The following is a 25,422-nucleotide window of genomic DNA, read 5'->3' as shown; positions in this document are numbered from 1 at the left end:
TTCCCCTTTAATCTCCAAATAAGTTGGCCACCCTTAGCGCTTGAGAAAGAATTAAAGATACGTTCCCATACCTTGCAAACAATCTTCCTATCAGCAGGTACCAGACACAGGCTGCCCAACCACAATGATACTGCTGCCCTATTTTCCTCCCCTGCCACAGTCTTACTGTATGGGACCACACTAGGCGAACGTATGTGTGAGGCTAGGACCCTCAAACTACCCCCACTGAGACCCACATGAAAACCAAACTTAAAAGGGGTGTGTGTGTGGTGGGTGAACTGTGTAATTTTAAGTTTGTAGCCACAGAAAGTGCTCATTGACCAGCCCCAAGCTGGGTGACCTGATTCTCTCCTGGTACTTCCAGGGTGCAGTGCCAGCCAACTTTTGCAGAACGCTCACTATGTGCCAGGCACTGTGCGAGTACCCCGTCCGTAATTCTCACAGCCGTCTCTGAGGTAAGAACTGCTACCATCTCCATTCGGGGTTGAGGAAACTCAGGCTTAGAGAGTTTAAATAAACTGCCCAAGTCTACATAACTAAGAGCAGGGATTCAAAGCCACTAGTCTATGTTACACTGAATTATGCTGGTCTGTTTTTGGTCTTCTCTATTCACAGTGGGAATGTTGAGAGGCAAAACCATGACTCACCTTTGTATCCTGATACTTTCCCTAGCCTCTGATGCAAACTAGGTACTCAGTAAATATTTACTAAACTGAAGCTTAGGATTTTTAAATTCATTGTCTCATTTTCCTAGATCCTGCCTACCTAGGATAATCAATATTGTGACTAGGAAGTCCCCAGTTATAATTAGTACTAGTTGCAGTCATGTGACCAAAACCACAGTTTCCTCCACAGTAACAGTTACCTCAAACCTCTTCTCCTTACCCACACCTCTCACACTACTTCTCTGTGAATGATGACACATGATTACCATGCAAATTAGTAAGGTACATGAAAACCCAAAGGGATCTGTACCTGCCACATATATACAACACACCATCATGAACATTCTCCTGGGAAGGCCTCCCTTCTGCTCTTGATGCGGAAAGGAGCCCTTTCTGGCATGACAGATGATGGACTTTGTGCAATGTGCACGAGGAGAATCATATATGCGCGTCAATGTCTCTTCAACATAATTTATAGCCGTGTTGATGGCTGCTTCTATCTTCTTGCTCTTCTGGACTTCTTATTGGCTGCTAATTCCCATTTTTCTAAGCAAATCGAGGAGACTGTACAGCATGATGAGAAGGGTAATGGCATATCACATTTTGGTCTAAAAGAAATGTCGCATCCGGAGTCACTTTACAAACTCTACTTTTTCTAGTTGCTTCTAGATTGCTAATGAGATTATTCTGACAACTCCTTCAGTTGTTATAAAAGGATTTTCATTCCCAAGGTGAAAATATATTCTTACTACCAAATTTTAAAATTTTACTGTAAACCAGTATACACTACCAAATATAAATACCACTTATGTAAACAGATAGTTTAGGTTGTGTTCAATGAAAATTATTTACCTTGCTTTAAACCTAAGAGGGTTTTATTGATAATGATCCTTAATTCCTGTGTGGTAATGCTCCCGCTAAGCATGAACATTTTTCTTTAAAAGCTTGGCCATTATTTTGGACTACAGAACACACAGAAATACTAGCAGATGTTTATTAAACACATTCTACATGCCAGGTTCTATACTAAGTGTGTTTAACTATACTATCTCCTTCAATCCTCACAACATGCCTGTCGGGAAAACTTCTACTACTGTTTTCTCCATTTTAAAGATGAAGAAACTGAGGCTTAGAGAGGGCAAGAGACTGTCTTAGGTTTCATAATTAATAAGTGGGCACATCAGGATGTGAGCTCAAGTTGGTTGGATGCCAAAATGCATGCACGAAAAGAATCTGCCGTACTCTGTCACACACCTAGAAAAAATGGATAAAGACGGGGCTGGGAACACAGAGGTGAGAGGAGGCCTTAGTTCTAGGATTAAATGTGACTTTGGTAAGAATGATTTGTTCATTCATTTATTCATCTGTTACTTCTTGAGCACCTATTACATGAAGGACCCAAATTTTCCACTTGAGATATACTACTATTAGCACTTGCTTTGGCCCATCTCTGAAAGATATAGGATGCTTATACCGAATTTAATGGATTTGAGCCTTTTCAAGAAAAGTTTCAGGAGTTATTTTTCCAGATTGTGGCAAATGAATAACCCTAACGTCCCCTTCTGTTTTTTATACAATGAGTTAAAGAATCAACGACTTTTTAAGTGACAGCTTTAAAATTTTCACAACCATAAAATATTTTCTTATAATCATGAATATGATTTTATCTGACTTAAGAAGTTAATCTTGAATAACTTATCCTTTTTCCCCTCAAAGTGAAATTCTAAGGCAATATAGTATTATGAAATAATGGTTTAGTCATCACCCTCTGTGTGCTTCAGTTTTTCAATTTTGCAAATGGAGATTTGATAAAACATACATTCTTGAGTTCATGTGAAGACCAGTGAGATAATTCTTGGCAAACCACACCGAGAATCTCCAATGAAACCAATTTCATAAGGACGAAACATTAATCTAGATAGAAAATACATGCTAAGGTCAGAGCGGTGTTTGCTTCATCCAAGCCCAGCAACTTAGAAATAGGCACATTGCAGATGGCAGATCCAACTGACTCCTCTGATATTGGTTTGTCAAATTAGATAAGGGACAAAACACATCTTTTTAATAAACCCTATTTCAAAAGTTATGATTCACTCATATATACACTTCAGTTTACACCCAGGCCAGTTACTAATAGAAGTTGTGAATTAACTTCCAACGTGAAAAACATTTTCCTAATGTCAGTGCTGACATCTTATCTGAGGTAAAGATATTAGAGAGAACAATGGACAAATTTCTGCTTTTCTTTGTTTTCCTTTTTTCTTTTAAATAAAAATACTCTAAGCCTTACATCCAATTGTTTTACAGCTCAATTGATAAGGTGTGTTCCTTTTTTTTGTTGTTCAAGAAAATTTAAAAGCAACTAATTTAAATATGCAAAATTATCTTGAGTTGTTCATACGTGAACTTAAAAGCCGTGCAACACAGGAAAATTAAGTAATTATGCCTCCAAGTTATTTACTGCAATTAAGCTCATTTATCATATGCAAATTAGTGCAAACTGGTCTCATTAGTTACTAAATTACTCAATATGAGCTGAACAATGTAGCACTCCAGTTTGTAATGAAAAATCCCTGTAGAGGCAAGCAGTATCAATTAAGCTAATCTGCATATGCAAATATATTCACTAACTTTCTCTTTTTCTATATTTAGTTTTACATTTTCTTACCATTCTGGATCATTGGGAAACTGCAGGGTCACTAACCTTTTTCTCTTTCCTCTTTTACAGCTAGAGAATGCCTCTACTAGTTGAATTTTATTTTATTTTAGAACTGATGTCCGGCAGGATACCACTTTGCCAACAAGGGCCATAAGGAGTAAGAGATGATCGTTTCTTTGATACTTATAAGTTCCGATAAAATAATAAATAAGGATAAAATACCAATTCATCAATAAGACAGAAAATACACTTAACATATTCCCTCTCACAGAAGTCTTTTGAAAACACTGCCATCAAATGTAAAACGAATGTTGACTTGGCTAGGCAGCAACTTACGTAATAATTTTTATGTTTGTATTAGTCAGTTTTGGAGCTGTTTTAGGTATTATTCACTTTTCTTTGTCCAGATGTTTGAATTGTACTAGTCTACCTTTACTGTCTCTTGCTGAATGAGATGACAGAAGATGCTAATAACAGATTTGGCATTCTCCAGCCCCACTCCAACACAGTGGTAAGTAGCTCTTTTGCCTATACGTCTACTTTCTCTAAAGGATCTTCTTAGTCTCCTACAATTGAGTGGGTCTCAGATACTGAAGCAGTGCTGTGGCTAGAAATACTTAAACGATAGCAAAGATACAAAACGTCACAAGATGTTTTCATTTTGTTTTCCTTACTACACTAACCCAAATTTTTAAATATTTCCAGGAGAGAATCTATACGTTCTCATTTGTCAAACAAGAATTCTGCAGGGCCAAAATAGTATGTAGACCAACCATGATTCCAGGGTATGCCCTTAAGCGATCTTCAAAATATGACTAAAAATGGAAACATAGATATTTAAATGTCAATCCTAATTTTATTTTATTCTACATCTCATCCATAACATCCTCTTTTAAATCTAGGCTCTTCTTTCACTTCTACTCTCTATTCCATGGTTGAAGGTGTTACGAGAAAGAAAAACCACATGATCGAATCTGACATTTCACTGAGATCTTTGGCATCGTCCATATTAACGCACACAAACCTCTGACGACTTTGTTTATCAAATAGAAAAATAGCTACATTTGAGTTCCCCTCTTTTTCACCATTTTAAGAAAATACATACTTTAGTTAAACTATTCTGCTAAGGTGATGCCCATATCCGTCTTCTACAAGAGAGTTGTTCTACCAAAAACTAATCCTTTCAAGAACAATTATTTCCCTAATTATGCTGAGGAAGACAGGCGGTCGTGCGACTTCTCTGCCCAGCCTTTTCTGTGCACTCCCAGGCAGAGACCCTCAGGTGCTATGCTGTAATACTGGAATGTTCTTGGTGAGTCTCTCTTGGTCTTCCTCAAAGGGTCTGCACATGGTATTCTCTTTCATTTATGGGGTTTGAATGCCACAACAGTAATAAAAAAATGTCTTAATACCCAGAAATAATGCAGAGTCAATAACAGATATAGGAGGGTTCATGCAACATAGACAAATCCAAAACTAACACTGGGATGCCACACTTCCACCATTATCTCCCTTTAAGGCATTTCTTATAGAATATTTTTATTCTCCCAAGACTTCATTTAAATAATAATTTTAGTTCTGTACCATTTATATACAAAAGTGTGGGTCCTTATGATTGTATTCATCCAACTCACAAAATTTCATTTATCGTAATATCCAAAACTAGTTATGGATAAAAACCATCCTTCAGTTTATAAGTAATAGTTATTAGTAATGATATGAATTACTCAATGTCAGGTATATAACATATCCTATCTGTAGTTCACCATAATGTGCTCACAATGAATACAAATATAAATCCTAAAGATCTTCCACATACAAGGTTTGATCTGATTGCTTTGTTTTGACACCTGTGAGGTAAGTAAAGTGGCATTACTATGGAGTATGCAAAAACAATACCACAATTTCATATAACAGTTATATAAGCTTTATTTACAGAATGAAAAAAATAACTTAAACCCTTCTGCTAAGGGCATGCAAATAATTAAAGCACTCCATTCATAAATCTGGCACCTAAGGGAAAGTCATTCCCCTAGTTAATTTTATGAGTTACGAAGATGATATTTGTTACCATTTTCTGTTTCGTTAACTTTGATGAAGTAAAATATGAATATTCTATCTGGTCTCTAAACTGGAAAAGTAAAAGTAAATATCCACTCATATTTTTAATATTAAGGAATCATGAAGTGAGAACAATAATGCCTAAAGAAAGCTTTTAAAGCAGGAACCAAATTAGTGCTTAGTCACAAGTACTATATTCAGGAAAGATTTCACATAATGACCTAAAGTTCTTAGATTTTTACTTAGCCTGTCACAAATAGCACAGTTCTCAATCTTGACCCCTTGCCCTCCTGTTCCTCTAATAAGAGTCAAAGAAGAATAAAGTCAAATAAACGCCTTGACTCAGGCCCAGTGCCTACACCTCATAGTTGTGCAGCTGCAAGGCTGACATCCCTTGAATGCCTCACCTCTCCTGCAGAAGATGCCCCTGTCCTGAAATCCATGCCTGAAAGAGCTACAGGTTCACTGGGGCTACTAAGGGTCACAGTCAGTAGTGAGGTTTTTGTGTATATGATGTGAATGGTGGTCCCAGAATTACACAGTACACAGGTTGGGCGATGGCCTTGCCTACATACACTGGTATTGGATCATTAAATCGGAAAATAACTTTGCAACAGTTGATTTTTATATTGACAGAATCACCATTATGTTTCTTTCTTTTCCCCTCTCAGGAGGAAAGAAGTCACATTTTAAAGGATCCACCAAACTTTCTAATTTTTCCTAAGAGAATATATGGCTAATAAGATGCACACAGCAAACACATATATTGTAGCCCACAGAATGGATGGATCAAAAATTAAGGAGTCTGTCTTCATCCCCCACCCCCAGCTCTCTACACCAAGGGGTCCTTAGCACACTGTTCCACGAAACATCACTGGGGGCATGAGGAACAGGGAGGCTTGCCACCTGGTGCAGAGAATACCCAGGTATTTCCTGAGCCCCATCCTGGTGTTCAGAACTGATCTCTATTTTACCCTCCAATTCCATCAGATCCCTAATCCTGTTCACTCCAAATATAAATTCTTTCCTTTTATTACCATTGTCTTTTAAAATGTCATCATTTCTTGGCAAGTATTTATAATCTAACATCCTAGGTTCAAATTCAGCTCTCACTTAAGTAGCCATGTGAATGTCAGTCAGTTATGTGAGTTTTCTAAGAAATCTTAGTTTACTCAATTGTAAGACGTGCAATCAGAGCACCTGTCTCACAGGTACATATTGTAAGTATTAACTGATGATATAAGCAGAGTAGCACAGTACATAGAACTTAATACATACCAAAAATTCGATAAATTTAAGCCAAAATCAAACTGGATTAGGCCTTTTCTAATTAAAACATACTTCCCTTGGTATTTTCATTAGAAATGCAAGCTTATAGGTATAATCAAAATACTCAATGACAAAAAAAATGGTTAATTATGATACATCCACAGTATGGAATGGCATATAGCCATTAATAATAATGAAAGCTTATCCTTTCCTAATGCAGACATGACCACTAGATATTGATTTTTAAAAAGTTGATTGCTAAAGAGCATATCATTGACCAATGCTTGACCCCATGAATCTCAGAAATATAAACATACTCTAAACAACATTAAATACAAAATTTTCCTGTAACACTACCTTCTCATCTCCCATCCATCCTTTACCGCAAACATCCAGACACTTCTACTTCTATCACTCTTTCGGTTTGTCTTCTGCACCTAAATTTTTACTGCAATTGTTTTAATTGACAAAACCCATGACATCTCTTCAGTGGTTACCCTACTGAAGGATTTATATCCTCAGTCACCTTGATACTCCTTCCTTAAGCAAAATCAAATCCTGTGGTTTCCTCTTATCTTTCTGTCTACTCCTTTCTCATTTTCTACTTGCATCTTAAAGTGATGATATATACGGGGTTGCCTCTCCTCAACCCTTTTCTCTCTTTGTTCCATATCATTTCCACCGGTCTGCAACTCACTGCTTGATGTGAACTACCATTCATCTACACACTAGTGATCAGTAATCCCCAGCCCTATTTTTACCCCTTGCCTTGATTTTGCTCTAGAGGATCAGACTCTGGTTTCCAACTGCTTACCTCTTACGGACTTGGCTATGTAAGAGGATATCCCTTTCAACCTCTCTCAGGCAAGAGTATCATTAGGTAGCTAGTTACCAGTCTAGAAAACCTGTGGTCATTGTTAACTCCTATCATTCCCTAGCCTTTCATATCTAACTCATACCATGTGCCAATAATTCTATCCCAATTCCATACCATGTCTCCATTCATAGAGCTTCTATCTTGGATAAGATCTTCATTTGGACTGTTGTAATAATTTCCTAAATGGTCTCTTTATAATAGCCTCTCACAACCCAAAGGCTTCCTAGACTGTATTTTAATAATAACTCCAGAAACAAACCAAATATTTACCTTGTCACTCTTGTATGAAAGCGTTCTCCACAGGCTCATTGCTGGTTATAGAATCCTGGCTTGGCTCACTGGGCCTGTGCAATATGGATCATAAGTTCTCCATCTTTATCTCTTACATGCTCCCCTGTGCATGTAAAACAGCCATCAAATTGAACAGCTTAACAGTCCCCAAACAAGATCTATTATGACTTGCCCCCATGCCTTTGTGTTCGACATTTCTTTGATTGCAATATTCTTCCATTGTATTTGCCTAATAAACTCCTATTCAGCCATCAACAACTTGAGACGTCTTCTCTGATGCCTTGTGGCAAATTCAGAGCCTCGCTCTTTCGCAGCCCCATAGCACTTGACCACTGTGATGCTTCTCACTTTATGAAGCCTCCTGGTTCTTTAACCAAATGATTGCAAGCTAGTTAAGGAGAGCAGCCATGTGCCTACTACAGCAAATTCTGTTGTTACTATTTTTTTCTTTTTTTGTAATGATGATAAACTGTGATATTATAGACCACGCCTACCTTGTTGACCACACAGGGTTTTTTTCAGATATTTGCAAATGAAAGAATGGTAGGAGAGAAGGAAGGAAGAAAGAATTCATCCCAGTGCCCACGAATCAACCAGATTCAACTTTGGAACCTCCTGAAGGAAAATAAGGAAATCATCTTACCCTAGCAGACTACTGAGATACTTTGAATGTGGTACAGACACAGATCTATGGGTTCAAGAGTTATCCTGCTAGGAGGAAAGATATCTAACCAGATAGCTTAAAGGAAGCCCTTCTTGTTACTACTACTTCCCAACCCCTTCCTGCCTACAATTCTAGCATATCATTTTGAAGAGCATATACAGTTCTTCCCCTCCATAAACTTTGGTTTTAGAATCTAATGATAGGAATTTCTAGTTTCTATGACAATTTCAAGACTATCTAGGGCAACCACACTTGTATGTCTGACTTTCTTGAAAGCATCCTTACCAAGCCACCTATACTTCTCCTAAGGCTAAAGGCTTTGAGCATGTTGGAGATATAGACAGCCCTATTTGCAACTTTTGTTATATGAAGGTGATTTTTTTTTCTATTCAATTTTCACCCCTTTCTCTTCTTTCTACACTCTGAAGCTGCACAGAACGGATCTAATCCTTTTTTTTGTTTGTTTTTTTTCTTTGGGCATGAGGCCTTCAGATAGATAGAGAGGATATTAATGTCCTTTTTATGCCACGTGTTTTCCACACGTAGCTTCACCAAGCCCTTTGCCACATCTCATGTGACACGATTTCTAGTTCACAAAACACATCTAGTTATTCCACTCCAAATGACATCCAGCTGTCTATGTTTCTCTTGAAGAGTGTTGTCTAAGGCGGGTGTGACCAAACCAAAGAGCAGAGAGCTCAGCAGCCTCATCTAGATCCTCTGCTCTCTCAGTGGAGCCCAATGTTGAACTGGCACTGGGGACAGCCATCCTATATTATAACTCTACATTGCTCTCACTGAGCTTATGTTCCATTCAAATTCCTAAGTTTTGTGTTTTAAATTAGTTTCAAATTCTTGCAGCTCCTAAGTCCGCCTCCCTACAGAATGCTGAACTCAAGATTTCCAGAGAGCATTTACAGGATGATAGAATACTGTTTGAACCATTTCTCTCACTGACAAAGTCTTACGCACTGACTGCGTCAGAATAGAAATAGGAGTCATCCTGGATCACATCAGAATCTAACAATGTACAGTTGGCCATACATATCCACAGATTCAACCAACACGGATCAAAGATCTTCGAAAAAAATCCAGAAAGCTCCACAAAGAAAAATCTAAACTTGCCACATGCTACCAACAATCTATATAGCATTCACATGTTATTAGGTATTACAAGTAATCTAGAGATGATTTAAAGTATATAAGAGGACATGCGTAGGTTATACACAAATTCTATGCCATTTTATATAAGGGACTCGAGCAGCCACAGATTTTGGTATCCACAGGGGTCCTGAAACCAATCCCCCACAAATACAGAGGGACAGTGGTATATATGGTATCACTCATACAAAACTTATAAAGGAGATTATGCACAAAAATGCACAGAAAAGAGGGAAATAAAAATTCAAAGTTTTAGAAAGAAATATCCTCTCTGTATCCCCGAACCTAATCTACTGCAAAGGTAATTCAAAACTTTATGTGCACAATAGAATAGCATCTCCCAAGGTGTAGTTCAAGAAACATCAGTTCTACGGGATGTTAACAGATATTACGGGAGAAATGAGAAATATCGAAATAAAAAAAAAAAAAAGTAAGACTTTTCAGGGCCTTAAATTTGCAAATGTGAATTGTGACATCTCAGACCTAATAAAACATCAAAATTATCTCAAAGGGTTACTAAAAATAACAAATTCCTGGATTTCACCCTGAAGATCCTGATTTACTAGGTCCAGGAGAGGCTCAGGAATTTGTCCTTTGAACAAGTGTCTCAGGTGATACTGAAGCTGCCAGCCAAGGAACCATTTAGGAGAACCACTCTAATTTGACCATGGACATGTGATGATAGCAGTTTTCTAAGGTACATATTGTCAGAAATAATATGGTAGATTCAGTACTACTTTTGGCTATCTAGAAAATGAAAGCACCACAGAGGTCTTTTTTTTAACAAAAAATTACTCTGAATGGACAGGAATCTGGAGTTTAGCTTTATTTTTACCCCAAATCTCATCTAAGAAAAACATAACCATCTTTTTCAAATAAGATGCCTAAACATCCCACATGTGTCTGCTTCTCTAATTCCACGTTAAAAATGTATTTTACATGGTAAAGAAAAAAAGCTTTGGCAAGGGCAACATTTATCCTGGAAACAGAAACAACGTAGAACAATTACCCCGTGGATTAAGGAAGATGGGTCAGATTGATGGCAAAGTTTTAAGAGAACAAGTTTTGAGTAAGTGAGGTGCTAAGTTTGTGATCAATTTTCTCCAAGAGTAAATAACTACAGGTCCACCCTAGTCACCCTCACATTTATTTGTCATGAAAGTCACTGGAAAAAAATCAAATTATTACTATTTGTCTCCTTTTACTTAAAAATGTACTCTAACATCTCACCCTGACAGAGACTGTTATTTGGGGAAACAAACATTAGGACTGGAAGCACTTATGAATACAAACTCAAGCAAAGAACAACTGAAATTTGACAACACATAAAAATGTCACACTACTTTCACAACAAAACTTCTTTGCTCTTCCAAAAACAATATATAGCTCCAAAGACACACGCATATGTCCACTTACAAATGCAGCACACACAATCATTCTGGGAACAGCCAGCTACTATACATTGTGCATCAACTGAGTAGTGCAATTCATCTCAGTTATTATAGCACAAATAATACTTGCCCTCCCTTTCTCATTAATATGCTCTCAAGGGATGGCTTTCTAAAAAGAAAAATATAAATTCATAAGAATTTCAGAATTCCAAGATAAAATAGCAACAGTCATAAACATAGCTGCAATAAAAGACATTTTTATAAAAAGACTAAACATATGGATTTTTCTTAGTAAAATATAAGCAAGTTTCTTTTTCATTTAAAGGTACCTGCAAAATGTGACTTCCCAAATGTGCTTCAAATACTTCAATGGCCAGTGCACTGGGGCTTCTCCTTCGCTGTGCACCTATAACTTAAAAGAAAAAGAAAAGAAAAGAAAGAAAGAAAAAAAAATTAAGTTGGGGCTCTGATTTACACCTTCAGCTTCATTTCTCTGTAACTGTATCACTAGACAGCTACTATATCAAAGACATCTGAGAGAAACACAACCCAGTGTTAACTCTGGTTCTGAGTTGCTTGAGCAAAATCAGAGCCTAGGGTGAATTTCCATCTCAGAATATCAACTTCTACAAACATTAAAAATCATATCCAGACTTAAAACAATTTTCTTTTCCTTTTTGAACTATTTTTCCTACACTGGAGCAAAAAAACAAAACAAATATGAATGTTCGCACTCTTTTAAAATAAATTGGTAAACTGTTTTTCTTAAAATTTAGCTATTGTTATTTTTAAAGCATATACGTATTGCCTTTTCCTCCCAGAGAAACCTGAATGTTTAATATCCTCTAGGCTAGAAAAAAGCAAACAGGACTTTTTAAATGTTCTAATGCAATAACTTTATCATAATTTAATAAGCACAACATGTCGGCTAAGAGAGTCTCATTAATGACCGTTTGCACTAGTGTTAAGTGTCTCAGGATGGCTGGATTTCATATTTACTGAATATTCACATGTAACTATTCCTACAGGACCTACAGGGAGCCCAGGTGGATGCTTGCCCAGCATGTGTCCTGCAGGTCTGTGACTGTTTTCTTATCTGTATTCTTCTGTTCTCCTACTAACTTATAGTTTGTCTTTCTCTTCCTGGCATACCCTACATGTGCTGTCTGCAGGCACATACACCCGAAGGGCCTCCCAACCCCTAACAAAAGAGCTTAATGAATGATATTTGGGGATCCAAAATTGAGGGCCTTCTCTTTACAATTTTTTTTTTTGGAATGGGATCACAATTTGCTTTTGAATCTGTTCTGGCTCTTTTCCCTGTTTCAAAAAGTTCTCAAACATAAAAATCAATTTGCTTTCCAGTAATTTATGAACAAAAATATTCTGAACTTTTCCATATTTCCAACAAGTACATTCTTTATGTCTTCCTGCTTTTCTTAAAAAATTGTATGACAAACCTCTATTCTCTCAAACCTAGACACTATAAATTGAAAATAAAATCAAATCCCCTACTTTCTTACTTCTCAAAACACTTTCAGCTAGTTGACAAGAAAATTCCAGCAAAATGCTGCTGGGATAATTCTGCTTCGTTTCAGTTACTAAGTCAGTCAGTTGGATCCATAGCTTAGTAGGGATTATAATATAAATGTACTTATGATTATTGTGCTGTGCAAAATAGGCAGTTTACCCCTGCAATTGAAAGCTAATGTCTGCCAGGTCTGAAAGGCACTTTGAAAATAGCATGAGTGGTAAGTATCATTATCACTAGCAAGAAGAAATAAAAGGGGCATTATTTTCAATGGGAAAATTTATAAAATATAATTGAAGAGTGATTATTATCAAAGAATATTCCAGTTGGAAGGGATCTTAAAGATTTCAATTCCAAATTCTTCATTTGCTTCAGAAGCAAAACACACAACTAATATTCTTAAAATAGAAAAATCAGTTTTCTATCCTAAGACTAATCATTACTGTAAGCATAGACATATGATTTTTAAATTTTTAATCTAAGATGTACTTAAGACAGTACTACTGGGTGTGTGGCATTTCTGATTAATTTCCTATTCTAACATGCACATTACTCCCTTCAAAACTCCTTTGGCATTTTTGATAATGCAGCTGTCTTGCTGAATACTGTTTTCAGTTTCTAGAGTGTTAATTGCACATTATGGTAGCTTGGTGTGAATGATCCCACATGAATAAAATCTGCAGTTCTTTTTTTTTTTGTTAAGATTGTTGTGGGGAGGGGAGCTCTGGGGAGGCAGAAGGGGGGTGTTGAAAAACTTCAAAAGTGTCCACTCTGTTTTTGAGGCAGTAATTAGGATCCAGAAAGCTCCTTATTAATAGTTCATAATTTGGGGGCATTTCAGGACTTCCAATTATGAAGTTCAAAATAAACCATTGTACCTCACAGAAGAAATGGGTTGATCTTAGAGAACACAGACTATTCTCCAAAGAACTGGATTAAGAGTGGGGCAAGAGAGCAACAGCCACCAACCTACAGAGGACCCTAAAACATCACAGGAAAGGAAGGGAACATGTTTATTTACTAGAAGGCCCAAGAAGCATGCTCCAGTAACAACTGCCCTCTAGAAGCATGGAAACAGGTGACTACAGTGGGGTCCTGCAGGGGTTATTTAAGCCTGTCCATTGATGGCCTTTCTTTTCCTGCCTTTCCTCAACTTAGGGCTCAGCTGTTCTCTAAGTAAATGTTGCAAATGCATAAATAATTAGGAATTTTATTTTAAAAGCTCCTTAGTCAGCCTGGGGATCCCACATGCCTTCATCAGCTCTTCTATCCATGAGTCCTTCCTGCATAGTTATTTTTCTTTGTTCTTCAGACCCTCTAGAAATCTGAGTGTGCATCCTAGTACATGCTAGCATAACATACAAGCATCTTGTAAGTGGTTTCATGCGTTTCTCTTCAATGGCATTTTTATGGCACTGGAACTTCTCTTGATTTATATGTTTTGCACTTATGCAGGTGATATGGGGCTGTAATGACAGTTCCTAATTTTACAACCAACATAAATATGTTAAACAGGAGTCCATTATGCCTCCAGTAGAAGCCCAGCTCTGACTGTAGCATTATTGGTAACTGAATAGATGTTAAATAATGTACTTTTTATCTTGTACTTTTCATCCTACCCCATTTGGTATTTTGAGTATTTAGACAATAATCTGATAACTCAGGAATGATGCAGTTATTTTGTTCCTCTGTGTTAATGTCACTGTGTTTACGGATTATCATTCGTGCTTAAAGAAAAACTAAAGAGGCATTTCCTCAGTGAGGCTCATCATTCTCAGAAAAGTAATACATTGCTTATGAAGCTCTCTCAGATTGTTTTATTTTGGAAGTTGACCGTTTCTAAAACCAGTTGGTAGCCCACACACACTGCGTACTTCTTATTGCTGAATAGGTCAATGCTTTATCTGATCTACAGACACTTCATTCATTTGTCTGTTCAATTAAAAGACACTGCGTTTGAAATTTAAAGAACACTAAATTAACTAAAAAATGCACAGCACATTGCTAAATAAATGGAACACATAATCCCGTTATCTGTGAGGATTATATCTTTTAAGTCACTGACAGTGAGATGTGAGAGTTGTATAAACTGAACAGGTTATATAAACTGTTAAAAGAAAAAAAAATCAAGCTATAGTAATATAGTAATTCAAATTCGATTCAGCATTGACTGAGTAACTATTTGACACTGAAAACTGCTAGCTACTGTAGAGTAACTAGTGTTATAAGACCTAATAAACGTTCCACAAGAAAATTTTAAGCAATTCAAAACAAACCTAGGCCCAGCATATAATTATCAAGACCACAACATGATCATCTCATGTTTTTCAAGGGTTAGAAATAAAACACCTAGAGTTTTAAGAGACTTTAAATGGAAGAGATATATAGGGAGAAAGATTTTTAAAAATCAGCTAAAGAAATTCTGATTGTCTCAGAATTCTAAAATGATATGATGAATCATTAGGATTGTGCCTTTGGCCTTTCTCTCATTGAAAAAGGAAGACAGAAGGAAGCCCCAATCTGAAATATGTATCTGAAAAATTAGTTTTGTCCCTCAACAACGTCAGCAAAAATACTCTAATCTAGACTCTTCCACATAACCTTGTGAGGTAGTCTTTGAGAATTAATTAAGTGCAGTAAAAGACAATTCCTCTTTGGGGAAATGTACCACACACTCCCAGTCATATTCCTAACCAGTGCCTGTCACCTTCGGGGATGCACAAACACCAGGAAGGCTGAGGATTATTGCTCAGTGGGAGTTTGACCTATTCAGCCAAAAGGTCAGCTTGCCACATAAGAACCCATTACAAAACAGAAACAGGACAGCTCAGTGGACACACATAATGAAAGAGGGAAAAGTCACGAGCCCTTCTTGCCTTGTGTCCTGCATTGCCCTTTTCCTCCTAACCCTCCCCACCCCCATTTCCAGAGAAGCTGGCACTGCCCCAGCTCCTCACGAGCACAGCTCACAGTGGGAAGGTAAACCACAGGCAGGGAGAGAGAAAGGGGCTCATTATTTCAGGGATCACTTGAAAAAGATATTCAAAGGTAGAGTATGACATAGTGAGGCAGGATTTCCAAGAGATTGTTTTATTTGGAAAAAGTTGTCATTAGCAGATAGGGAAGACCATTTTAGAGCGACTTTCTCATCCAGCTCTCCCTCCATGGGGAGCGGAGTGGCAGGATGGGTGAATGTAGCCTTAACATCCTGCAGGTGCTATTTCAAGAGTAAAATCATCCACCGAGTAAAAAGGCAAGCTTTATGGGTACCCTCTGAATCTGTCATCTAAGGGGCAAGGCTCTGTTCCCACACTGAGCTTGGGGGAAGAGAGGACTGAAGGGCATGCTTAATGAAATCCCGACATCACTCCCTGGGCTTTAGCACTTGGGCTAAGCAAAGTCAGGGTCTGGGAAAGAAAGGAGTACAGAATGCTTAATGAGTCTTTCCATGGCTACCAAAGAGAAGAAAAGGGATTTCCTTTGAAGAATGTCAATTAGCCTCCCTCACTGTAGGGCAAATGAAGCCAGGGAGGGTTTTCCCAGGAGCCTTAGAAGTTTATGAGGTATGCAGTTGTGTGTGCGTGTGTGTTTCCCTTTATATAAAATAAACATTTATATGCCTTCATTGACTATGGGACCAATTCTTCATTCTGACACTCATTCTCACAGCTCTGCCTACTGCCCAGATTCACAATTTGTACCCTTTCAACACTAAATTCCTCATTGTTTGTGCATGCCCTAAACACTGGGGGAACTTCAGGTTGGGATGGAGATGATACACTCAAATAACCAGTGTTAGGTACCAGCTTAACCTATACAGCGGCACTAAAACAGAAACTCTATTGTCAAAAGCAGGATATGTGGAGTTTCCACACAATGCATAATGCAAATATCTGAAAACAAAGAATAACAATGCTTTTACAGTGTACTTTCAACCAAGATTAGTTTTTTGCCACTTAAAATACAGGATAACTGAAGACCAGAGAAGAGAAATAGGGACAAGTATTATTAATCCGGCATTTGAATGTTAGATTAACATTAAATGTAAGAAGGAAAACCTCCCATATTCAAAAATAGTACAGTTTGGGTTTATTTTTAAATTCATATCTAGAATATTTTTAAAAATCAAAAAATACATCTTAATAATTCATACCCCAAACCCATTAACACATTATATTAGCCATGTAGACAAAAGAGGTATTTAATCTATTAAAATAGTTGAAACTCTAAGAAGTCTTATGCTGATTCAAAAAATTCTTTGACTCAACACATTTAAATTTCTCCCACATTTTAAGTATGGATTGAATATATTAGGGAAAAGCATTAAGGGTGATATGACTGTGAGAGTATTAATATTTACAAGTGAATTGCTGAACTTAAGAAGAAGGAACCATGTCTGCTTTTCCCCAAAAAGCCTATCTGTATGGCTTCAACTAGTACAAACTAAGGGCAAACACAACATTCAAACAGATCTGTTTAAACAAGGATGTGTTTATCACGCGCTTCTTATCTTCTGAAGAACTAAGTAGTATTCACATATTTTTGAAAACTTTTCTTTACAAAACTTTTCTCCATCAAAATGGCAAAACTGTCTAAAAGTGAAATAGCACCCAAGTATTACTTTAATAAGTCTTGAAAAGGTTTTTGTACAAATTACAGGGACTTCTTTTTAGTACTGAGTTTCCATTTTAGAGTCATTTGGGGACTTGCCTGGTGGCACAGTGGTTAAGAATCCGCTTGCCAATGCAGGGGACACGGGTTCGAGTCCTGGTCCGGGAATACCCCACATGCCGTGGAGCAACTAAGCCCACGCGCCACAACTACTGAGCCTGCGCTCTAGAGCCTGCGAGCCATAGCTACTGAGCCCGCAAGCCACAGCTACTGAAGCCCACAAGCCTAGAGCCCGTGCTCCACAACAAGAGAAGCCACTGCAATGAGAAGCCCACGCACCACAACAAGAGTAGCCTGCACTCGCCGCAACTAGAGAAAAGCCCACGCACAGCAACGAAGACCCAATGCAGCCAAAAATAAATAAATAAATTTATTAATTAAAAAAAAAGTCATTTTGCCCACCTGCCTTGCTTTTCCACTGAAGGAAATGAGACTTACCAAAGCAGTTATTTCTTCATCTGTAGCTGGGGAAAGAGGAATAGCCATTCTCTGACAATCTGGAAGTTACTATAGGAGCTATTATATTTACCTTACACGGGCTACAGAGTAGTTAACATTCTTCTTGAGGGAACCCAAACTTCCCCTTGGCAATGAAATTCTTAAGGCAATGGGTTAAGCTGCTGTTTGGAGTGACAGCACCTGAGGGAATGATGAAGCCCTGACAGTCAACATCTCTGAGAACAGAAACCTCGGGAACATACAGGCATGATCCACAGTCTAGGCTGAAGGTTGGGGAGTGGGGCACATGAGGGGAATCCTCAAGAGGTGCATGGAGGTGTAAGGGCAGGATTGGACTAATAGATGAAGGCATGCTTTATTTCTTGCTACTTCAAAGTAACTGTTGCAAATCCAAACAGGACTTTCTGAAAATGGTACGTAGTAATCATTCCAATTTAACTTTCTTCATCATTTCCATAACAATGGATATAAAAAAACAGTCACTTTTAAAGGACTTGAAGTCCAAACACAATTCCAAGCCTTTTCTGAATATATTTCTTGGCTTCAACAAATTGATGCTACAGGGGTTGCTTTGGATGCAAAGTTTAAAGTTAACTATTTAATTCCCTTTACACAGTGAAGGAAATGAAAATTTCCTCTTTGTATTTACAAAATAAATAAAAGATAAAAAAATAGACCCTGACTAATTCCTGTCTTTGGATTCCAGCAGAGATATGGATATCATGAATTGCACTCCCTCTCCATCTGGGGAAGTTTTAAGAGTGAGGCAGTTATAAAGTGACTCGAGAATGAAGAATGCAGACTAGGAGAAACTTTGAGTGGCAGGGGGTCTTGATTTTTATCTAACGTGAACTCAGCAAGAAGATATCAACGAGTTTATTCTGGCTTCAGGGCTATCGCAGCAAACACGTACTGAACCTCACTACATGGCAGGCACTTTGCTGGGCACTGAGAGCACAAAGATGACCAACACAGAGTCTACTGAGCGAGGCAGTCCTGTGTGATAGAAGGGTCCCGTGGGCCACAGGGAGTGGGCAGTGCAGACACCAGCCCGGGCTCAGAGCCTGAACACGTGCCTGATGTGGGAAGGTGCTCTGTCCCTTGAGTACCATCTGCAAGCTCTAGCTCTGAGCTGCTTCTTTTCTTGTTGTTGCTGTTGTTCTCGTTCCTTTTCTTCCCATGACAACCTTCTACAAATTACCTACTCTGTGTATGTCAGGAAGGAATACCATGGGATCGCATGAATTAAGGGCACCATTCACAGAAAGACAGCAAGCGCATTCTGACCATAGCTATCAAAGGGAAAACTAGAGAGGACGCATCTAACTTGGGATTTGAATGCAGCACTAACCGGGCAAAGTTGGCTACTTGTCCTTTAATTGGTAGAAATGACCTCCTCCAATGATATGCTAGAAATGTTTTTGAGAAGTTTAAATTTTTAATGGGGCTTAGATTTGGTAGGTCCCCGGGGCTGAAAAAAAAGGATTATTATACTTTCATTTTGCAAACTGTCTTAAAAAAGCCTTTCAGTTGAGTGCCGTTGTACAACTGTCACCCCTTCTGACCTCAGTGGCGCACAGACTGTCAGTGGCATGATTCTGCCCAGTAGGAGGGGAGTGGAGATTATCACTGAAGCTGTATGGTGTCAGTCAGCACTCACTGATAAAAGGAAAAAGTCCACAGCTGTTATCTTGATTTTTTGTTTCCAAGTCTGATCCCAAAGCTTCATGTTATGACATTTGTAACATCTGCTACAAATAGTGAGGTAAGTCAGGCGCAACTTTATTACTTCCAGTCTAATGCTCCATCCATCCTCTAGGCTTTCCCAGGCCAGTGATACGACAGGGAGCTGAGAAACACTGGCTCTGCAGGAAGTAGCTTGTGTCTCCGAGGTAGAAAGAAGGCAGCGTCTCTGTCCCTTTCTCCTCCTCCTTCTCCTGTTCACCCATTCATATATTCAACCATATTCACATTCTCTCGCTTGCTAGCTCACTCTTGGACCACATCAATGCTTGGCAGTGTCTTTAGTGACTTTCTGACAAAAGAGTAGTCAACATAAATACTTCCATGAAGTAGTGGGCTGTTGGCCCAAAGGACGAGATGCTGTGATGATAATCGCACCTGCTACTGAAAAGTCACACTGATCCACTTCCAGAGCTCAACTATCTCAGGCCACGGTATTATATCTACTTATCCAAAATTTAGTAAACATTTATAATATCGAAGATATTAACCTCAATGGCCTAGGAGCTAGTGATGTAAGCCCGGTTCCCATTTCCATTTCTGAATGCTTTCTTTATATGTCAGCAGAAGAAAGCTAAAAGCATCCACGCAAAATATGCTGAGCCTCTACTTCTTGCTTGGCACTCTGTCAGTGAATATAAAAATGAAAAGGCACCGTCCTGACTCTCCAGGTGACTGGAATCTAGTGGGAAGACTGATACATAAGCAAACGAACAAAACACAATAAATGTGGGACTCTCGACTCTCAACTCAGGATGGGGGCAGGGAGAGTGGAGGCAGGAAAGGCTTCAGGATAGGGGTACTGCTGGAACTGTGGTGTGAAGGCTGAGGTTACGCAGACAGTGAACTATGACAACCAAGACCCTGGGATCCACTGGTTGGACATAGAGGCAAGAACCATTTCACATTAACATAGCCGCGTGTGCAAGGTTCCAGGCTCACCATCTGGCCACCTCCAGCTTGCTTTTCCTTAAGCTGCAACCCCAATGGATTGTCATATTCCTACAGACACTTGCAGGGCTGGGTACCGCACTACCACATCAACTTCTTGGGGCTCAACACTACAGCTTAATCATGCAGTCACATGATTGCACCCAGGAGAGTCAAATTCCGCTCAGCTCTGTCTGCAAACCCTAACTTTACTGTTCGACCTCCTGCACTGCCTGAGTCAAAGTTCCTGAAGTGCACACCTACACCACAGAAGACAGCTTGGCACTGTGTGAGGCAACCCCATCACCAGATGGACTGTCCTAACACCTTGGAGGTTTTTTTTGTTTTTTGTTGTTTTTAAGAATAACTTTACTTTTTTTATTGAAGTATAGTTGATTTACAATGTTATGCCAATCTCTGCTGTACAGCAAAGTGACTCAGTTATACACATACATACATTTTTAATATTCTTTTCCATTATGGTTTATCACAGGATATTGATATACATTATATCCTGTGCTATACATTAGGACCTTGTTCTTTACCCTTTCTAAATGTGAGAGTTTGCACCTACCAACCCCAAACTCCTGTCCATCCCTCTCCCTCCCCCACTCTCCCACGGCAACCACAAATCTGTTCTCTATGTCTGTGAGTCTGTTTCTGTTTTATAGATCGGTTCATTTGTGGCATATTTTAGATTCCACATATAAGTGATATCACATGGTATTTGTCTTTCTCTTTCTGACTTACTTCACTTAGTATGATAATTTCTGGTTGCATCCATGTTGCTGCAAAGGGCATTATTTCATTTCTTCTTTTATGGTTGACTACTATTCCATTGTGTATACGTACCACATATTGTTTATCCATTCATCTGTCGATGGACATTTAGATTGTTTCCATGTTTTGGCTATTGTGAATAGTGCTGCTATGAACATAGGGATGCATGTATCTTTTTTTTTGAATTTTATTTTATTATTGTTTTATACAACAGGTTCTTATTAGTTATCCATTTCATACATATTAGTGTATACATGTCAATCCCAGTCTCCCAATTGATCACACCACCACCACTCCCCCACTGCTTTCCCCCCTTGGTGTCCATACATTTCTTCTCTACATCTGTGCCTCTACTTGTGCCCTGCAAATCGGTTCATCTCTACAATTTTTCTAGATTCCACATATATGCGCTAACATATGATATTCGTTTTTCTCTTTCTGACTTACTTCACTCTGTATGACAGTCTCTAGGTCCAACCACGTCTCTACAAATGGCCCACTTTCATTCCTTTTTATGGCTAAGTAATATTCCATTGTATATATGTACCACATCTTCTTTATCCATTCATCTGTCAATGGGCATTAGGTTGCTTCCATGACCTGGCTATTGTAAATAGTGGTGCAATGAACATTGGGGTGCATGTGTCTTTTTGAATTATGGTTTTCTCAGGGTATATGCCCAGTAGTGGGATTGCTGGATCATATGGTAGTTCTAGTTTTAGTTTTTTAAGGAACCTCCATACTGTTCTCCATAGTGGCTGTATCAATTTACATTCCCACCAACAGTGCAAGAGGGTTCCCTTTTCCCCACAACCTCTCCAGCATTTGTTGTTTGCAGATTTTCTGATGATGCCTATTCTGACTGGTGTGAGGTAATACCTCACTGTAGTTTTGATCTGCATTTCTCTAATAATTAGTGATGTTGAGCAACTTTTCATGTGCCTCTTGGCCATCTGTATGTCTTCTTTGGAGAAAAGTCTATTTAGGTCTTCTGCCCATTTTTTGATTGGGTTGTTTGTTTTTTTAATATTGCGCTACATGAGCTGTTTATATATTTTGGAGATTAATCCTTTGTCTGTTGATTTGTTGGAAATATTTTCTCCCATGTCTGAGGGTTGTCTTTTCGTATGGTTTATAGTTTCCTTTGCTGTGAAAAAGCTTTCAAGTTTCATTAGGTCCCATTTGTTTATTTTTGTTTTTATTTCCATTACTCTAGGAGGTGGGTCAAAAAAGATCTTGCTGTGATTTATGTCAAAGAGTGTTCTTCCTATGTTTTCCTCTAAGAGTTTTATAGTGTCTGGTCTTACACTGAGGTCTTTAACCCATTTTGAGTTTATTTCTGTGTATGGTGTTAGGAAGTGTTCTAATTTCATTCTTTTACATGTAGTTGTCCAGTTTTCCCAGCATCACTTATTGAAGAGATTGTCTTTTCTCCATTGTATATCCTTGTCCCCTTTGTAATAGATAAGTTGACCATAGGTGCGGGGGTTTATCTTTGGGCTTCCTATCCTGTTCCGTTGATCTATATTTCTGTTTTTGTGTCAGTACCACATTGTCTTGATTACTGTAGTTTGTAGTATCATCTGAAGTCAGGGAGTCTGATTCCTCCAGCTCTGTTTTCTTCCCTTAAGATTGCGTTGGCTATTTGGGGTCTTTTGTGGCTCCACACAGATCTTAAGATTTTTTGTTCTAGTTCTGTAAAAAATGCCATTGGTTATTTGATAGGGATTGCATTGAATCTGTAGATTGCTTTGGGTAGTATAGTCATTTTCACAATATTGATTCTTCCAATCCAAGAACATAGTATATCTCTACATCTGTCTGTGTCATCTTGATTTCTTTCATCAGTGTCTTATAGTTTTCTGACTACAGGTCTTTTACCTCCTTAGGTAGGCTTATACCTAGATATTTTACTGTTTTTGTTGCAATGGTGAATGGGATTGTTTCCTTAATTTTTAATAAAGATCTTTCTGATCTTTCTTGTTAGTGTATAGGAGTGCAAGAGTTTTCTGTGTATTAATTTTGTATCCTGCAACTTTACCAACTTTATCGATTAGCTCTAGTAGTTTTCTGGTGGCATCTTTAGGATTCTCTATGTATAATATCATGTCATCTGCAAACAGTGACAGTTTTACTTCTTCTGTTCCAATTTGTATTCTTTTTATTTATTTCTCTTCTCTAGGACTAGGAAGTGGTTAGGACTTCCAAAACAATGTGGAATAAGAGTGGTGAGAGTGGACATCCTTGTCTTGTTCCTGATCTTAGTGGAAATGCTTTCAGTTTTTCACCATTGAGAATGATGTTGGCTGTGGGTTTGTCATATATGGCCTTTATTATGTCGCGGTAGGTTCCCTCAATGCCCACTTTCTGGAGAGTTTTTATCATAAATGGGTGTTGACTTTTGTCAAAAGCATTTTCTGTATCTATTGTAATGATCATATGGTTTTTCTTCTTCGGTTTGTTAATATGGTGTATCACATTGATTGATTTGCGTATATTGAAGAATCCATTCATCCCTGGGATAAATCCTACTTCACCATGGTGTATGATCCTTTTAACGTGTTGTTGTATTCTGTTTGCTAGTATTTTTTTTTTTGAGGATTTTTGCATTTATATTCATGAGTGATACTGGTCTGTAATTTTCTTTTTTTGTAGTATCTTTGTCTGGTTTTGGTATCAGGGTGATGGTAGCCTCGTAGAATGAGTTTGGGAGTATTCCTTCCTCTGCAATTTTTTGGGAGAGTTTGAGAAGGATGGGTGTTAGCTCTTCTCTAAATGTTTGATAGAATTCACATGTGAAGCCATCTGGTCCTGGACTTTTGTTTGTTGGAAGGTTTTTAACCACAGTTTCAATTTCATTACTTGTGATTGGTCTCTTCATATTTTCTATTTCTTCCTGGTTCAGTCTTGGAAGGTTATACATTTCTAAGAATTTGTCCATTTCTTCCAGGTTGTCCATTTTATTGGCATAGAGTTGCTTGTAGCAGTCTCTTATGATGCTTTGTATTTCTGTGGTATCTGTTGTAACTTCTCCATTTTCATTTCTAATTTTTTTGATTTGAATCCTCTCCCTCTTTTTCTTGATGAGTCTAGTTAAAGGTTTATCAATTTTGTTTATGTTCTCAAAGAACCAGCTTTTAGTTTTATTAATCTTTCCTATTGTTTTCTTTGTTTCTATTTCATTTATTTCTGCTCTGATCTTCATGATTTCTTTCCCTCTACTAACGCTGGGTTTTGTTTCTTCTTCTTTCTCTAGTTCCTTTAGGTGTAAGGTTAGATTGTTTACTTGAGATTTTTCTTGTTTCTTGAGTTAGGATTGTATTGCTATAAACTTCCCTCTTAGAATTGCTTTTGCTGCATCCCATAGATTTTGGATTGTCATGTTTTCGTTGTCATTTGTCTCTAGGTATTTTTTGATTTCCTCTCTGATTTCTTTGGTGATCTCTTGGTTATTTAGTAACATATTGTTAAGCCTCCATGTGTTTGTGTTATTTACGTTTTATCCCCTGTAATTTATTTCTAATCTCATAGTGTTGTGGTTGGAAAAGATGCTTGATATGATTTCAATTTTCTTAAAATTACTGAGGCTTAGTTTGTGACCCAAGATGTGATCTATAATGGAGAATGTTCTGTGTGCACTTGAGAAGAAAGTGTAATCTATTGTTTTCAGATGGAATGTCCTATAAATATCAATTAAATCTACCTGGTCTATTGTATTATTTAAAGCTTGTGTTTCCTTATTAATTTTCTGTCTGGATGATCTGTCCATTGGTGTAAGTGAGGTGTTAAAGTCCCCCACTATTAGTGTGTTACTGTCGATTTCCTCTTTTATAGCTGTTAGCATTTGCCTTATGTATTGAGGTGCTCCTATGTTGGGTGCATATATATTTATAATTGTTATATCTTCTTCTTGGATTGATCCCTTGATCATTATGTAGTGTCCTTCCTTGTCTCTTGTAACATTCTTTATTTTAAAGTCTATTTTATCTGATACGGGTATTGCTACTCCAGCTTTCTTTTGATTTCCATTTCCATGGAATATCTTTTTCCATCCCCTCACTTCCAGTCTGTATGTGTCCCTAGGTCTGAAGTGGGTCTCTTGTAGATGGCATACATATGGGTCTTGTCTTTGTATCCATTCAGCGAGCCTGTGTCTTTTAAAGCGAGTGTTTAATCCATTCACATTTAAGGTAATTATTGATATGTATGTTCCTATCACCATTTTCTTAATTGTTTTGGGTTTGTTTTTGTAGGTCCTTTTCTTCGCTTG

At 37.9% G+C, this 25,422-nt stretch overlaps 1 protein-coding gene across 11 annotated transcripts in view; it reads right to left on the bottom strand.

Annotated features, from left to right (window-relative positions):
* Nucleotides 1-25,422, bottom strand: part of NPAS3 (neuronal PAS domain protein 3) — an 870,998-nt gene that overhangs the window by 433,347 nt on the left and 412,229 nt on the right. For 9 of the 11 annotated variants that reach the window (XM_060294729.1, XM_060294731.1, XM_060294732.1 and 6 more), the window contains one exon: nt 11,368-11,450. In XM_060294729.1, coding sequence (XP_060150712.1) covers nt 11,368-11,450 — 83 coding nt within the window. The remainder of the gene's footprint in view (nt 1-11,367; nt 11,451-25,422) is intronic. The other 2 variants (XM_060294730.1, XM_060294733.1) reach the window with 1 other exon arrangement.

The sequence above is a fragment of the Globicephala melas genome, chromosome 2 (assembly GCF_963455315.2).
Source record: "Globicephala melas chromosome 2, mGloMel1.2, whole genome shotgun sequence".
Lineage (NCBI taxonomy): Eukaryota > Metazoa > Chordata > Mammalia > Artiodactyla > Delphinidae > Globicephala > Globicephala melas.
This window is presented reverse-complemented; position numbering and strand designations above follow the sequence as displayed.